This window comes from Typopeltis vanoorti, chromosome 10 (assembly GCF_054136105.1).
Source record: "Typopeltis vanoorti isolate ZY-2024b chromosome 10, IOZ_Tvanoo_1.0, whole genome shotgun sequence".
NCBI lineage: Eukaryota > Metazoa > Arthropoda > Arachnida > Uropygi > Thelyphonidae > Typopeltis > Typopeltis vanoorti.
In genome coordinates this window covers 14,790,724-14,809,389 of record NC_143558.1, presented here as the reverse complement: position 1 = coordinate 14,809,389, position 18,666 = coordinate 14,790,724, and the positions used below count along the sequence as shown (strand labels likewise).

At 35.8% G+C, this 18,666-nt stretch overlaps 1 protein-coding gene across 5 annotated transcripts in view; it reads left to right on the top strand.

The window, feature by feature from the left end:
- The window catches only part of LOC150102183 (endoplasmic reticulum membrane-associated RNA degradation protein-like), a 197,377-nt gene that overhangs the window by 149,077 nt on the left and 29,634 nt on the right, over positions 1-18,666 (top strand). For all 5 annotated transcript variants that reach the window (XM_090399424.1, XM_090399425.1, XM_090399422.1 and 2 more), the window contains one exon: positions 9,840-10,000. In XM_090399424.1, coding sequence (XP_090255550.1) covers positions 9,840-10,000 — 161 coding nt within the window. The remainder of the gene's footprint in view (positions 1-9,839; positions 10,001-18,666) is intronic.

Genomic DNA, 18,666 nt, shown 5'->3' with positions numbered 1-18,666 from the left:
CATCTTCTTCCTGGGTTTTGGCTGTTGCCTGGACGATCCTGGTGGTTCTGCTGTAGAAGTTTTCCCAAAAAGCTTAGGTTAATTTTCCGTCGGGAAACTGGAATGGAAGTGCTGAAGTCACCATGTTAGTTAACGGTAACTACGCTCTTGTAGCACGTCCTTACATATACAGAAAATCCATCAAAAATACAGCCTCCCCCCTCACACCCTGGGGTCACATACCTGGAACCAAAATATGGAGATGAAAAAAAAAACGAGAGCCAAGAGAGAGCATCTTAGGCCTCTTTTATATCATTGCTAATCCTTTGTTCTCCACGATGTTGTTTCCAGGATTACATGCCAGCACGATGATGTCACTTCAGCCCCTCAGTTCTTGGGCCCATATTTCTGTATTCGCAAGACCTTGCGAACTTTTGTTTTTACTTTGCCATCGCTATAATCTGGGTTAATGCCTTACTTTCCATTTTACATATACTTCAATATACATTAAATTATGCATTTTAACAGTAGAAGTATAACATTCCTTTTAATACATTATAACTTCTAATTTCTATATGTTCAGAAACCTCTGTAAAATCGATCTCAAAAATTTAATTAATAAATTTATCATGAGAGATTTTACAGTACCTAATAATGAGGCACATTCTGAGAAAGTGAGGATCAGACAATGGGTCAAAAATCCTGTTCATGTTCTGCCCATTAACTGGGAGGATTGTGACCTTCAAACGACACGATTTAAAATTGCTGTTACTTAATTGACTTTTAGTTGATGTGTTGACTCCTGGTGCATGTAACAGTAGTTTACAAGTAAATGGAAGCATGGTTTGAACTTGTATGAACCTGTCTTACCTATCTTACATCACTGAAATTCTGTAGCACATAATGATAATATTTATTTTGTGTTATTATTATTTTTATTTCTTTTTTTTATGTTGGGCCCCTAAACAAGAGAGCGGTTAATTGGGCAACCTATTGTACATTCATACCAGGAAGAGACTTGGGAAAGGAGGAACTTGTTCTCACTGAGCATTGTATGTATTCATTGGGAAATGCATGGTCAGGTGGGAGGGTGCTGTTCCAGAGGGCAGATACAGGAATGAGGGAGGAGGAGGAAGAGAAACTTGCTCTGTGAGTATGGAGTCAGACTGTAAGGTGGTGTTGGATGGCAGCTGCACGTGTTTCAATGGATTTTGTTGAGAGGGGGAATTATTGATGCTAGTTCTTGATGAACATTTATTTACTGTGGAAATATTTATAGAAGATGCATATAGAGAGTGGAAGAAATTATAAAAATCGTGGATGTTAAGATGGGAAGAATGAGAGGTAACCCCTTAAGTTGTATAATGATGTGGTGAAGAACTGTGTGAGGAGTAGATTTTTTTACGTGGAGAGTTGTTAGTGAGTGGAATGCATTGCCTGAGTGCAGGTGGTATAAATAACTTCAAAGTTCACTATAATAGACATGTTGCTGGTTGAGTGGGCCTCCCATTATGAGTTCTATTGACTCCATGGAGGTTATTAAAAAAAATAATAATAAATATAATTCTGTTTACAAGCTCCAACAAGCAGACTATAATACAAGCACAGGCAATCAATACTGCAGCTAATAGCATCTAAATTGTTCAGAAATGAATGTATCTCTAATCAGAACAGTCTCAAGTATATGAATTTACTGTGCACAGATCTGGTCACTTGGGTTTCATAGGGACGAAGACATGGATAGGATCCAGAGATTGAGTGACCAAAATGGTGAGTAGTCTTTCGAATGCTTCCTTGAGAGGAGACCGAGGATTTATGGGTTGCAGAAGATAGTCAATACAAAGAAAAGATGAGATATGATAGAAACATAAAATTACTAAAAGAGTTTTATAGGACTAATGCAGAAAAAATGTTTCAATACATGACTAGATGAGGGAAAAACAAGGAGTTATACCTGGAAATTGAGTACGAGTGTGGAGTTAGGTTAGCAGGAGCATCAAGACTAGATTTTTTGCTTGGTGAATGAGTGGAATGAATTGTGAGAGTTTGTTGTGAGTGCTTTGCCAATGAATTCACACTTCAAAGGGGAGTATGATAGGTATTATGTAAATAGAGTCATGTGGACCTCCCAAGATGAACCTTCAGACTCTATGAAGATGTTTATGTGATAATAACTGATAATAATAATAATAATTATTATTATTCAGGCCTCCATGGAGTCAAAAGACTCATCGTGGGAGGTCCTTTCTAAGAAACATAAGTCTATCAGGACTCATCGAGGGAAGTCCCTCCTAGGAAACACAAAGTCTATCATACCACTCCTTAAATGCATTGACCATTCTCGCTCTCACCACTCCATCAGGCGTTGCATTCCATGGTTCAACCACCCTCCATTCAAAGAAACCATTCCTCACCCTCTTGCCCACAGTTTCTTTTCGTAACTTCCAGGGATGGCCCCTTGTCATGACTCCTTCCCACTGTTCAACCAAGCGAAAGAACTCCCCAATGTCAACCCTGTAACCACCTCTCAACAGTTTAAAAGTCTCAATTATATCACTCCTCCTTCTTCTATCCACCAAACTCTGCAGTCCACACTCCCTCAGCCGATCCTCATAACTAACATTGTACAGTCCTGACACCATCTTTATTATCTGCCTTTGTACCCTTTCCACAGTTAATTTATCCCCTTCAAATCCTGGGGACTAGATCAAGTGTGGTCTGATCAGAGTCTTATACATTGGAATGATAACGATTTTATCTCTGCAGATCAGTGTCCTTCTCATTATTGCAGCAATCCTCTGTGTTACCTTCACCACCTTTGCAATATGTCCCCTAAATTTCAAGTTTCTATCAATCATCAACCCCATATCTCTTGTCTCCCCTACTTTCTTCAGTATAATTCTTCCAATAGAGTATGCAGTGTCCCATCGATATGTCTCAAACCTCAAGACCTTACTTTTTGTTGCATTAAACTGACCCCCATTCATTTGCCCATCTATCTAGCTTATTCAAATCCTCTTGCAGAGTTACCACATCTGCACTATTACTACTTATTAATTATATATATATTTGTTGTTGTTATTTTCCATTGAGTGGTTTTCGACTCCTGGTTATTCTATGAACATACACTCTCCATTCATATCTGTCCCTGCCATATCTTTCAGAATTTCCAGATGCATTCCAGTTGCTTCTTTAGCCACTGGAATGCCACCTATCCAGCCACCCATCTATTTCTTGGTCTTCCTCTTCTCCTACTTCCATCAACTTTTGCAAGCATCATCATCATCTTCTCCAGACTGTCATTTGCTCGTATAATATGTCCAAAGTATGACAAGTTTTCTTGATGATCATAGCTTCGAGGGAGCAATCTGGCTTTATTCTATCTATCACTGATTTATTGGTTTGTTTTGCAGTCCATGGTATTCTTAGTAAGTGTCTCCAAACCCATAATTCAAATGCATCTATCTTCCTTCTTTCACTCTTTCTCATCTCATGGTCTAACTTTCACATCTCACATCAGGGTCCAACATTCCACAGGGAATACCATTGCTTTCACGATTCTGATTTTTTTTGCGAGACTAATATCTTTATCTTTAAAGATCTTGGTTAAATGTGTCATTGCTTTCTTTCTGAGTAATAATCTTCTAACTTCTTCAGTACAATACCCATCATCGTCTGAGCAATTCAGGTATAGGCTTTTTATGTCCTGTTCCTGCTCTGCAGATGAAGTTGGTCTTTCCATCTTAGTGTTGGATGTCTGCTGTCTCTTCTTCCTGTAGGTATATTTATATGCTAGTTTGGGAATCCTATTGTTATTCATCCTTTCTATGTGGTGTAGCCAATTTTGCTTATATTCTTCTATTTCTTGTATGATGTTCTTTGTATCTACTCATTCTCTTATGTGTGTTTTTCTTTTTTATCTAATCTAGTGAGTCCCAGGAGAGGTCTTAGGAACTTCATCTGTGCTGCTTCCAATCTTTGTCTGTTTCTTTGTTTTAGAATCTAGGTTTCACTTACAAGTTTGAGAGATGGTGTAGAGGTCATTATGTAATCTTAATTGAGTTTCTTTAGTCATTTGTTTTTCAAAATTTCTTTTAATTATGCAATTCATTCTATTGTAAATTTGTAGTCTTGCTTCCAAGTGTGAATCAGTATTGTATTGCAAGATTATATTTCCTAAGTATTTGAATTCTGTAACTTGCACTATTATTTTATTGTTAAGCATAATTTTGACATTTTGAATGATGTTTCCACACATTGCCATAGGTTTTGTTTTTGTTTCAGATATTTTCATTTTATATTTTTTTGCTATTTCATTTAGATGGTTAGTTGCAGTTTGGAGTTTATCTTCTGAGTTTGAAATTAATACTTGATCATCTGCATAAAGTATTGTATTTAGCTGTTTATTATTTGTTAAAACATAATTCCATCTTGGACAGTTGTTTTCCATTCTTTTAGGATTCTGTTTATATAAATGTTGAATAGGATTGGGGATAAGCCACAACTTGTCTTAGTCCTTTATTTATAGTTATAGGTTCTGATAATGTTCCATCTGCAAATTTGATGCAAATATTTGTTTCTCTGTATATTTCTCTGTATTAATTGCTTTAATTAATTTAGGAGATATTTTATCTTTAGGAGGTATTTTGACATTGGTGTAGTTAGTGGATTGAGTGGTGGAGACAGAGTTGTAGAATAGGTGCCCTCCCTTGATGAGTCTTTGAACTCACTGTAGGTGTCATGTAATAATAATGTTTCTAATACTCTCTTGTTCTAGGAGGTGAATTTTAAATTGTTTATTAGATGTTGGTTCATTATCTTTTTTCTTTTGAAGTATGTGGTTCTTTTTATGTTCAAATCTGCTTTCAACTAACATGTAATCACTATCAATTTTGCTCCCTCTAAAAACCCTTGTATCCATGATATTATTACTTAGTTTGTTGTTAATAATAATGTAATCTATTATTGATTTTGTTCCTATGTGTACTTATGTATATTTTTATGCCTGAAGTAAGTATTGCTGATTTTTAGATTGTTAAATATGCAGAAGACTCTTAATAAAATTCTATTGTTATTGATTACTGATTTTCCCTCTGATCCAGTTATTGGGTTGTTTCCCACTCTATCATTGAAATCTCCCATCAAGATTGTTGCTTCATTTTTTTCATCAATACATTCCTGAAGTTTTCCATAAAATTTTCTGTCTCTTCCTCTTTTCCATCTACTGGTGCATAAATTCCAAAAATATTGAATGTTTGATTTATAATTTTCATTCTAACTTTGATTATTCTGTCTGATACCCAAATATAATCTAAAATTTTGTTTTTCCATTTTTTATTAATCCAAATTGTAACCTCAGATGAAGCCCATTTGTCTTCTGGATCTCCAGAGAAGATCATGACATAATCTTCCAGAATTTGGGATCTCTTCTTTTTCTCTTTTGTCTCAGTTATTGCTGCTATATCAGTGTTTCTATTTTTTAGTTCTCTGTTTAGCTCATCAATTTTATGTGTGATTCCACAGACATTCCAAGTAGCTATTTTAATTTTTCAAAGAAAAGTCCTTGTCCGTAAGCCTGGTCAATTCCAATTAAATCCATCTTATTTTTCTTCTTCAGAGCTTTGGAGGAGTCTTCAGTTGGAATTAAAATTTGCTGAAGAAATATTAATAATTTGAGATATGCATATAATACCACCTTGCTAGCAGATAAAGATGGGTACAATACCCATCTTTATCAATTCAGGATCCTAGGAGCACAAAATTGTTAACTACTTCCATTTTCTCCCCATCTACTTCAAAATCATTAAGTTCACATGTTGCCATAACTTTTGTCTTTTTGAGGTTAAGTTTAACCTCAATAAGCCATATTTAACACTTTCTTCTTTAACTTTCATAATAAGTTCTTCCAAATAAAATTCCAATTAAGTTGTGTATGGGTGTGCAATATCCAGGAAAAGGAAAGTCACTAGTGGAGTGCCTCAGGGGTTTTAGGGCCATTACTATTTAACTTGTATATTAATGATATTGGCAAAGATTTGGATGGAGATATTCAGTTGTTTGCAGATGATGCAAAGTTGGGACGAACGTTGTGGCCTTGCAAGAAGACTTGAATAAATTGAGTGATTGGGCACGGAAATGGGGATGTGAGTTTAATGCTGCAAAATGTAAGGTTTTAAAATTTGGAAAACAAAGATGGGATGCAGAATTTATGCTTGATGAGAATATATTGTTGGAGGTAGAGGAAATAAGAGATCTGGGGGTGATAGTGGATAAGGATCTTAAAATTTAGGGGACACATTGCCAAAATTGTGAAGACAACACAAAGGCTTCTGGGAACAATTCAGAGGATACTGACTTGTAGAAGTAGGGAGATTCTTGTTCTGTTGTATAAGGCTTTGATTAGGCCACACATGGACTATTGTGCCCAGATTTGGTCACCTGGTTTTCAGAAGGATGAAGAGATTTTGGAAAGGATCCAGAGGCAACTGACTAAGGTAGTTTCTGACCTCTAGAATGTTTATTATGAGGAAAGATTGAGAAGATGTAATTTGCAGAGTCTGGTGGAGAGGAGTAAGAGGGGAGATATGATAGAGAGACCTACAAGTTGGTAAGGGGTTGTTATAAGATCAATGGTGGAGAAGTTCTACAGAGAATAGTGGGAGAACCAGAGGTCATCCCTGGAAACTGTATAAAGAAGGTGTGAGTAGGGGAGTGAGAGGCAGATTTTTTTCATGCAGAGCTGTGAATGATTGGAATGCTTTGCCTGAGAGTATGGTGTCTGCAAGGAGTTTGAGTGTGTTTAAGGCTCGGTATGATGAGATGTGTGATAAAAGGACCTCCCAGACGAGTCTTTGACTCCATGAGGTCTTGGGGTAATAATAATAATAATAAATCTTCTTTGTGTCCTGCTAGCAAGGTGGTATCATCTGCATACCTCAAATTATTAATATTTCTTCCACCAATCTTAATTCCAGCTGACTCCTCCAGTCCTGTCATTCTTAAAATGCATTTGCTGTACAGGCATGGAGATAAAATACATCCTTGTTGCACCCTTTTATCTATATGGAAATATTCAGTTTCTCCAAGATCTGTTTGGACAGTAGCTTCTTGTTCATAATAAAGATTCCTCAGAAGGATAATGAAATGCTCTGGTACTCCCATTATTCTTAACACATTCCACGTTTCACATGATCTACAGAGTCAAAAGCCTTACTATAATCAAGGAAACTAAGGTAGACATTCTTTTGATTTTCCTGTGCTCTTTCTATTATCCATCTCCCATTGGCGATCTGATCTCTTGTTCCTCTGCCTTTTCGAAATCCTGCCTGTTCATCTGGCATTTCTCTCTTTATGAATGGTTCCAGTCCTTTCTGAATGATCTTAAGTAAGACTATACTTGCATGAGAAATCAGTGCTATAGTTCTGTAATTTTCGCAAACTCTTGCATCGCCTTTCTTCAATAAAGGTATATAAACTGATTTGTTCCATTCCCTAGGCCACGTAGTTGTGATCCAAATTCACTGACATAGAGCTGTTAAAATTTTAACTGCCTCTTTTCCCAGGACTTTGAGCAGCTCAATAGTTATTCCATCCCCTCCTGGTGCTTTCTTACTGGATAGCTGTTGCAGTGCCCACCTCACTTCACTCTCCAGTGGTACTGACTCCTGTGTATAATCCTGCTCTTCAAATTTCTCAGTAATTTTGGAGTCCTTTCTGTAAAGGGCTTCTGTATACTCTTTCCATCTTTCTTTGATGTCTGCAGCTTCTGTAAGATATTCTTTGTGTTTTCTTTTCAAAATTGTCACCTTGGCACTAAACTTCCCTGTCAGTTCTCTGATCTTTTTGAAAAGATCTCTTGTTTTTCCTTTCCTGTTTTGGTCTTCTATTTGTTGGCATTCCTGGTTAAAGTATTTTTCCTTGTCTCTTCTGGCTTGTTGTTGAAACTCTGCTGCACTTCCTGCATATTTCCTGTGTCCTTCATTTTCCTCCTTTCCTGGGCAGTTTTGATGGCATCTTCTGACAGCCACTTAAACTTCTTACAAACTTTTGGAATATTCTTTTTTGCTTCTGTTTTAATTATATCTTTAATCTCTTCCCATAGTTCATCTGGTTCTCTTTCATAAAAATTGAGTGTGTTGAATCTGTTCTGTTTACTAATATTGTATTCAGCTGGTATGTTTCCAAGATCATATCTGATCGACATTTGTGATCTTTTCAGTTTCCGTAATTTCACATGTATTTTAGCCACTAATAATTCATGGTCTGTACCCGGAAAAGTCTTGACAGACTGAATTGCACTTCTCCATCGTCTTTGTCCAAGTATATAGTCAATTTGATTTCTGTATTGTCCATCAGGTGATATCCATGTGTACAATCTCTGTTTGTGCTGTTTAAAGCAGGTGTTAGCATTACATAACAAACAAAGAATTCTCTGCACAAAACTCAACTAGGCTCTTTCCTGCAATGTTACGAACACCTAATCCAAAATGACCTGTTATTCCTTGTTCCTCAGTTTCTCCCACTTTTGCATTCCAATCTTCGATAAATAGCCATAAATCTCGCTTTGGTGTTGCATCTATCACTTCTTTTAACTTGCCATAAAATTCTTCTATGTCTTCTTCTGGTGCCTCTGTAGTGAGTGCGTCCAGTGACTCTGAGAGAAATGATTGTCACTTACTGGATTATAACCTAATACATACCTAGCCATCTTTTTCCTGAGTAAGAAAGATGCTCCATTTTTACAACTTGTCTCATGTCCTGAGTAATACACCATATAGTCCTCTGACTGAAAATGGCTCATTTGTATCCATCCAAGTTTACTTATTCCCAATATATCCAGCTTCTTGTGCTCCATTTCCATCTTTATTATTTCCAGTTTACCTTGGTTCATACTTCTAACATTCCAAGTTCCAATGTTGTGGTTTCTTGTGAAACAGGGAGCCTCCCTTTTCCAACCAGCAACATCTGTGATCAAGCTTCCTTCCAGGTTTGACCTGGACACATCATAAAAACTAGTTCTACTTGTGGAAGCCCTCTGTTCTTCCTCAGTTGCATGTTGGATGCCTTCAGGCCTGGGGGGGGGGAGGTCTTACCATCAGCACCATATCGTACTTTCTCATTTTTGGCATAGAATGTTTTGGCAAGGTACAGAGGTGGTTTGCCATTGCCTTCTTCTGGAATATTTTTCGACTTTCCAGTCTAGATCCGCAATGTTCTGTGAAAACAGGGAACCTCTGGAAGGATGTGACTCTTCACCACGCGGTATGGTCTTGGTAAAGGAGAGGCTAAGTCTCTGTATTATGTATCAGAGATGTATTGCGCATATCTTTACCCTGGAATAATTCCCAGTAAGAAAATTATCCCTTACCCCCTATATTTATTTATTTATTTATGTTATTATTATTATTATTTTATTTTTTATTTTTTTGCTTAAAATTACTCAAGGAATCAACATCCATAGCTTGGCATATTACTCCTGTATTTTTTCAGTTACTCCTGTAACTTTTTCAGGATTATTAATTTATATCACTTTGTTGCTATAGTTATATCACTTTAGTTGTATCAGTTATAAATTATAATTGATAATCAGTTATCAAAATTTCATTATCATTTAAAATATTTAATTAAGAATTTTGATTATCAGTTATAAATTATCAATATATATCACTTTAGTGTTAGTAGTATAACAGTATTATATTGCATGGATGAAATGCCTTAGGCATTTATCCATGCTGTAGTAATTTTTGATCAATGGATTTTTTATTATCCAAAAAATTGTTATTTTTGGATAATAAATATGCCAATGTATGTGTGACAATCTGATAAATATGAAGACTTTTGCCATTTTGTCTTTCTTTCAGATGCTGGAATTCTGTTCTAGTTTATTACTCTGGAGTAATTTCCCAACAAGTGCAGAATTTTCAACAACAAACAGTCACAATGATGATATTCAGTTCGAGAAATTTAAGAGCTCTTTGGAATTTCTCTGCCAGTATTCTCATTTAACAGATTTAAAAGAAAGGTTTGTGATAGTAACCTTTTCATTATATGTGCTTCTGGATAATCAGAAAATGTGTAATGAAAGAAAAATCCTTGTTTTGGCTATTCTTTGCTGCTGATTCCCTCTTTTGTAGAAAATGATGATGGGCAGTCGATTTTTGTAATTACAGATTTTTCCAAAGGGTTATTTTCTGTATATAATAACAAAAATTGGACACTAATGATTAATTACATCTTGTCTAATTAAAGCTACGATACCAAACTTTGGGGAGAAATGTGGGTCTGAAAGATTTTGTCCTTCATGTCAGTCATATCAGAACATAAGATGAAAACTTTCAAAGATATTGCATTTTTATGAGTATTGAAATACTTAGATCTTCAGAGCCAATGATATGCTGAGCAAAACAAACATTTAATAGAGCTCAAAACAGTTTATCAAAATATTAAAAAAACATGAGAGTTTATGGAAAATTATGAAAAATTACATTTTAAAAAACATTGTTTTTAAAAATTTACAAATTGCTATAAGTACTGACTTCTTAACCTGATTTTTAATGTTCAGATCAAATCAAAACTAAACTTTGGTAGTTCATGCAGTAGTAATCCTGAAGCTAAAACTTATATTTGTCATTTTGGATAGATGTTCTAAAAACTTCAGGTAATTGTATTGTTTTATAGATGTCCTGAATGGATTCCACTAAATAGCTGTTATTATTGCCAGTCAAAGCTTTCCACAGCTCAGCCAGAATATTATCACACCCAGGGGATTTATTATTAGGAAGATTCTTGAATGCGTGTTCTACCTCCTTCTTGTGGGTAGAGTGGTATCTGTTGTTATGTTTAACTTAAGGTGTCGTGAATCATCTAACTTGTTACCATTATCATCATCATAGAGATCTGATAAGTACTCCACCCATCTTCCATTTATCTTTTCCTTATCAATGAATATGTTTCCATCTTTGTCTTGATGTTATTAGACTGTGTACATTTTGCTTTTCCATTAAGTTCTTTCACTTTCAGGAATGCTTCTCTGGTTTTGTTCCTATTTTGTAATTCTTCTATCTCAGTGCACTGCCTATTATCCAGTTTTCTTTCAATCTTTTACATAACTGTTTGATTCTTTTATCCGAAGTTTTATATCTTAACCTTTCTTCTTCATTTGCTCCTCTTTTCCATGTTCTTCTTTCATCAATAAGGTTGATTATCTCTTGAGTTATCCATGGTTTTTTCTTTCTTTCTTCTCCTTGTTTACTGATGTGGTTTTTAGCAAGTGTTATGATAGCTACTTGTAGTCTATTCCATTTAGAGGGTTCATTTTCATTTTGCAACTGTGCAGACAGCAGTTCTGAAATATTTTCATTAAATTTTGATTTTATAATCAGATTTTGTACCATTTGCAGATCCCATTTTAGGAGTTGACTTCTTTTAAACTTTGTTTTCAGGCGAATATTCATCTTCATTAAGACCAGTCTATGATCAGATCCATAGTCAGCACTTGGCATCACCTTTGAGTTGTGTATTCCATTGAAGTAACATTTACTGACTACAATATAGTCTAATTGATTTTTGTATCTTCCATCCAGACTTTCCCATGTGTAATGTGCTATTGGCTTGGATCCATGTGAAACGTTTAAACATTGCTTTTTTTTTTAAACACTGATGGAGTTCAGTGTAGCTTGCTAATAGTCCATTTAAATATACAGGTATCCCTCAATGTTACTGTGTATATCAAAATCGCGTTAATCAAATCTAATAATCAATAATAAAAATTACAATTCATCCATGATCGTTTACTCTATTAATAATTCGTAAGAGGCTGGAATGACATCATTGTTTTCATACCACGAGGCTTGCTTGTTTTTGCGTGATAAATGTAACCCTGCAGAGCTCGCAGCAGTAAAAATTGCAGCATAGGTCGCAGTATATCTGAGAGATACATTCATTAGTGGTATGTGCTAAAATGCAATAAAACATAAAGAAAAAACACTGCAAATATAATACATGATAGTACAAATTAAGTGGATATTGAATCCAACATTATTTCATAGCCAAATATAGAAACTAAAAGTTTCGGCGGATACAAGGATAAGCAACCTTATGGGCAACTTCTTGTAAAGGTGGAGTAAGCTCCAGATCACTTTCTTTAGTATTTTCCATAATGTAAAGCACATCTCCTAGAGGAGATGTATGATAAATAAGCCTTTGGCTCTCTATTTCAGTAATACATGATGGGTTATTTATTTTCAGTTACAGTCTAGAAATTATTGAACAAAGAATAAAAAATAACAACTAAACCATACTATACTGACATCAGAGGCCGCAGTATCTCTCATATACAATTTATTGTCAAATATCACAAACCTTTACATAACATGTGTTAAACCAAACTGAGCAAAAAACAGTGCAGAATATCACTCGTAACATATGAATGCATAGCTACTCGTGACCTCCAAGCTATACACTGGATATGTGTAAGAATATTTATATAAACATTTTGCATGTGTCAGATCAGCTGTGAGCTCCGCAGGCTTAAAGGCGTGTTAATCAAAACTCTTACCACATATATCAAGGGATTGCCGCAATTAATTTCACCTCGTTAATCAAATCTCGCATTAAGCAAGGGATACCTGTGTGTGTGTGTGTATATATATATATATATTTATTTATTTATTTACTTACTATTACACCACTGCATAATGCAATAATCATTCAGTACAGAATTTTGTAGTAAAATGTACACGTATATAAATGTAAATGTGTGTAAAATGTAAATATAACAAAGAAAAATTATTTATGGGAAGGCGATATTTTGATCAAGAATGAGATTTTGTCTCAGTACATTGAATTAAATAGCAAAAATTCAAATATTTTGCAGTAAGAGGTGTTTATATTTTGTTCTATGTCATTTGTGACACATTTTTGAGCTTTGTTAAGCTCTATTCCCAGGGCATAGGATCTCTTTGGCATTGGGACAGTTGCCAAGGGCACCAGTGGCAAGATGTTTTACCAAGTTTCGAAACTGTCATACTATAAAAGGCCTTAGTTACGAATTTGCCCAGAGTTCTAAAAGCCTCGCTGCATTTCTATGTGTATTTCACATCAGCTAATCTAATCTCTCAATCACAAGAATGATTCATTTGGAGTAGTAATCTCAGACATGCTATGTATTGTTATTAATGGCTGAAAAGAATAGGAGGGTGGGATAGTAGTTAATAGTTTGTTTGCTTAAACTTTTCAATCAATACTCAGGAAATGCAAAAAGCTATTCGTTAAATAGCTTTTCGCTTTTAAAAAGAAAAAAAGTGCCTAGATGATCATGATGGTTGCAACAAATGACTTGAGAGGTAGTAATAATCAGATGGCAAAGGATTTAAGAACAATGTTACATATTGTGAAGCAGAAAAATGTCAAAGGGAAAATTGTGTGCTGCCTCATTTTGATAACTATGAGTTAAGTAGAAGAGTAGCAATAATAAATGATATAATAATTTAGTTTAATCCTTTATCCAAGTGAAAGCAAACAAATTTGCACCTGAAGTATCTTCAGAACTGAGGCAACTTGTATTAAAGGTGGACCAAGCTCTCATAACTCCTTGTCTCAGTATCTCCCATAATGCAAAGCACATCTCCTTGCAGACATGTATAATGCTGTGCATTAAGGGAAGGGCCACTACCCAGGCCGGTTTCGACCTTTATTGAGGTCTGTCTCGTCAGTGGGAGCCAGACCCAAAAGTGGTGATACTAAGGCAGAAGCAATGGAATGGTCATATTTACTTATACGAGTTGCCAAAAGGTGTACCACCTTATTATTAAATTACTCTGGATTTAGAGAAGACCAGATAAAGGTTCCTCATGTCACTTATGGGAATTGAACCCTGCTCTTTTCTGACCAAAGGGCTTCATCTATACCAACTGAGCTATGGAGGCACTTATTGAAACCGAATGGAGAGGAAAGATTAGCAAAAGAAGTGTTCTTTAGCAGGGGACTGAGAGTCAAAAGTGCCTTACTTATTGAGACCTTGTACTCCCAGGGCTACAGTTGCTGTAGCCCTGGGAGTACAAGGAGTGATGTGGAAGACATGCATCAGCAAATTAGTGCAATGAGTGCAGGTCAAGTAATTATTATGGGGGAATTTAACTATGGAGATATCGACTAGAAAGAGGAAAGATCATGTGGTAAGAAGGGAGTGGAATGTATATACCTTCTCAGAGATAATTTCTTGAAACAGCATGTGACCAAAGGGATCAGTGGTGTGAGGGTGTTAGATCTGATCATAGGTTCAGAAGATCTCTTCTTATGAACAGATACCATACTTATGTATGGTTTCTACACACATTATTTTCGATTGGTGAGAGTGATCCATGTGGTATTGACATGGGAAGAATTAGAAGGTAGATTAGGTGATTATAACAAGCTTCGGAGGCAGCTTGCAGCCATCCCATAGCATTAGAATTTGCAAGGGAATGTTAGCAGTTCATAGGAGATAGTCAATGGGTATCTGAAGGAAGCACTATCAGAATGTATTCTCATAGTCAGGAAGATAAATAAGGTAGGCATAATATACATGAGTAAGTAGTATTAGGTATGATCTGCAAAAAAAAAAAAAGTTATGAAGGATTTATAAGGAGAAAGGTGATCAACGAACTCACCAGCAGTACAAGACTCAGACTAGAATGGTTACCAGCATAGTAAGGCAAGCTAAATCAGAATATCAGATGACCTTAGTCAAGCAGGTCAAAGGAAATTTGAAGGATGACATTGAGTTGTCTGCTGATGCTGGTTAGCATAATAACTTTAGTGGGTGCTGATTATAGCGAGGTGACTGAGGCAAATGTAATAGTAGAGTTAATGAAGGACTACTTTTCAAATGTTTATTACCCAAGAATAAGTGATGTGAGAATTGAGGTTAATGAATCACAGGTATACTTAGAATATTGCAGAATTTAAATGCAAATACTACTGTGAGTTTGGATGGAATATCAACCTGAGTACTCCATAAATGTGCAAAGGAAATTGTCAGTGCCTCTTACTGGACTGTTTAATTTAAGTCATAGTTCTGGTAAGGTTCCTTGGTAGTGGAAGGTGGGTAAAATAGTTCCTTTGCATAAAGGAATCTCTACAGCTCTGCAGTAGAAAATTATAGGCCAATCACCATGTTGGGAGTGATAGTAAAAGTATTGGAAAATGTAGTTAAAGGCAGAATTCAAGAATGGGCAAATAAGAAGAATATGGGGGAAGAACATGGTTTTATTAAGTGTTAGTCTTATCTTAGTAATTTATTAACTTTTTATAATAGAATGGGAGCTGATTTGGACAAAGGGAATGGCTACACAGTGATACTACTGGATTTGTTAAGGCATTAGGCAGGATAACCCATGAAACACTGTTATGCAAATTAGAATTAATTGGGATGGATATTAATCTGGTGATGTGGATACTAGCATGGCCGATAGACAGATACCAAAAAGTAGTGTATGGAGGAGCAAAGTCCAGGTTGAAGCCAGTGACCAGTGATGTGCTGCAAGACTCTGTACTCAGACCATTATTGTTCCATTTGTACATAAATGATATAGGAAATGGTTTGAAGATTGCTGATGATGTCAAGTTGGGTAGCATAATAATTATTCAAGCTTGATGTAGAGAGCGTTCAGGATCATTTAAGTAATTATTATGGATGTCAGTTTATGGAAAAGAGTAAAGTTATGCATTGTGGGATTAAACAATTAGATGCTCTGTACCACATTGATGGAACTGTATTCCAGGAAATTTATGAGGCTAAGGACTTGGGGGGATGTTGGTGTGGATAGAGTTAAAGTTCAAAGGGCATATTACTAAGGTAGCGAATTATTTGGTTATTGAAGAACACACTAACATGCAGAGATGAAGAAGTAATTAATCGTCTTTATAAGGCATTGGTACATCCACATCTGCTGGATTACTGTACTCAAGTCTGGTCACTTGGATTCCTTGGAGAGGAGAAAGTGGTAGAGAAGATTCAGAGATGAGTGACAAGTTGGTGAATGGTCTGAGGAATGTTCCCTGTGTTGATGTATTATGAGTTTGTGGGTTGTAGAAGTTGGCTAATAGAAACATTTAAGTTACTAAAACGGTGTTTTATAGGATTAATGAAGGGGAAATATTTTAGTCAGTTGGCTAATGGTGGAAGAACAAGAGATTATCCCTAGAAATTAAGTAAGAGTGTGGTTAACAAGGGTGTTTAAGGCTAGATTTTTTTTTTTGGTGAGTGAAAGTGAGTAGAATGCATTGACAGAGTCAGTTGTAAGTGCTTCGTCTGCTAATGAGTTCAAGGAAAAGTGATAGATATTGTGTGAATAATTTGGGACCTGCAATAAGTCTTCATACTCCATGGAGATGCCCGTATAATAATTTTTTTTATTGTTCATCTCTAAAATATTTACATATGTGCAATAGTCATCTTCAGTGGCATTTCGACATATTATTTTCAAGATTCAGCACTCTGTATATGTGGTTCATCTTCTGCATTACATTTCAACAATTTTTTTAATAATAATATTTTTGCTTATATATTATGTATTGTTCTAATATTTACAGTGAAGATTATACAGATTTTGTTGTATAACGAATATGTGTGTGTGTGTGTGTAGCCACTCTAGCATCTCCAGACAAACCACAACTCCAAACAAACAGATTGTAATTCGAAGCCTTAGTCTTATCATCCCTTTAAGGATAACATCCCTGGAAAGATAACAAAATTGTTCCACTTTATTGAAGTGGAACAATTTTGTTATCTTTCCATTGTTGTGTCCCGCTTTCTTAAATTTTATTGATATATGTACCATATCAATAAAATTTATTGATAGAGGTACCACGTGACTCCTTAGGAAGGAGTCACGTGGTACCTCTAAAACACGAAGGAATTGCCTCAGGGTCGAGCCAAAACCACCATGACAAAGTCTTTGAAATCTCACTTCTCTTAAAGCATTAGGAATATTTATATTTTTTTGCTGCGTCACCTAAGCTATTAGATTAAGTTAAACATGTCTTAATCAAGAAGTGATCTTAAAGGTGTATACTATAATGACTACAGATTAGCAAACGTGACCTATAACATAATCTATTTTCTCCCGCTTAGATTCGTATCTTTTTTGCAAGTGGTGCATCGGATTCTAATACTCAGACACTCGGATTAAAGATAGCAAAGGTTTATTTGACACATTAATACAATTTACAATACAAAGAAACTCAATCCAAAACTTCAATGTTAATCAGAGAAAATTATAGGTATCCTTATTAAGTAAGGACATCAAAAAGCAACATCTTCTTAATATTTCACAAACTGACAAAACTTGACTGCAATATTCACATTAATCTTCATATCATATCACATTACTCCGACTAAACCTTCTTAATACTTTCAAAAACATACACATTAGTTTAACCGTATAGGAGTTACCTCACTATGCATTCTAATATTAAGGTGCTACAGTCCTGTCTTAATTATATGAAAGTCCTCAATTTCCCTTAATCTCATTTATAACATCTTAATTTTCTTATGCACATTATATAGACAAAGAATTTTCAACGTTACCGTACACACTGGGTCTTCATACTTGTTCCTTCAACTTCTGACTGCCGTTCTCTGATCGATCTCCCTTCCAATTCATTTAGTCGGTGCTATGGTATGGATTTCTCTGGTCAAAGACAAGTCCACACAATCCCAGCATAACTAGCCCACTCCAGATATAATCATGGCGTAAGGCAATTTCTGCTTCCATGAGGCCTGTTGCCTAGGTGCTGAGCCCTTTCCATGGATTGTCCGTCAGACGAACGGAGATGTGTTCTTTCATCGTATGATTAGGAGCGTGTGATCCTTCCAGCTCGTAAGCGGCATATCCTATTACCGCCCTCGGGATTATTCCTAACAGAACTCTTCACTGATCCTTTGTCGGAGCACTCCTGGACAGAGACGCTCCTCCGTGCAACCATATATCCACCAGAATACACGAGACCCAAGAGGGAAGAGAAAAAAAAGCCTTGTGGGGGGAGGAGGGTTCCTAACCCTTTTATATCATCTCCCCTATCAGCAATCACTGTACCTCACCCAACGTGTATTACTTCTTCTACGTGGGTGTCGTTTCGTATCGTTTGTTTTTTCTGACCACTCGCTTCTGCACGTGTCATGGGCGTGCGACTGCCTGGGGGCAATCTTTTTTTCCGTCGGGTACCTATGCACTTTCAGTTTGAACTTTTGTTCATAGCAGCTTAATGCAAGTCATACTACAAAACATTGTATTATCAATTCTAAGAAAATATTATTAATTTATAACATATCACTGGCATTATACAATCAAGTAAGTATTCCTTGAAATATTCACAATCTTTTTTCTTTATATTTATAAGGTTTGTAGTTGCATATTGCACATACCTAGAAGCAAGCATATTCCCTACAAGGTTTTTCCTGTTAAACGATGATAAAATTAGGATTCTTAGGAATCTCAATTTATCAAAGTTTAACACCACTCCTTTGGAACTTTGGAAAATCTAAGACTCATATTAAAGAGGTAAATTAAAGGTTTTTTTAGCCCTCTGGAACATTCCCAGTAGACATTCAGTGATATACCAACAAGTCCTACATCCTGATTGACATCAGGATTACTCAATTTTTTATATATATACCTCCTGCTCATTCACCATCCATCAGTGGCC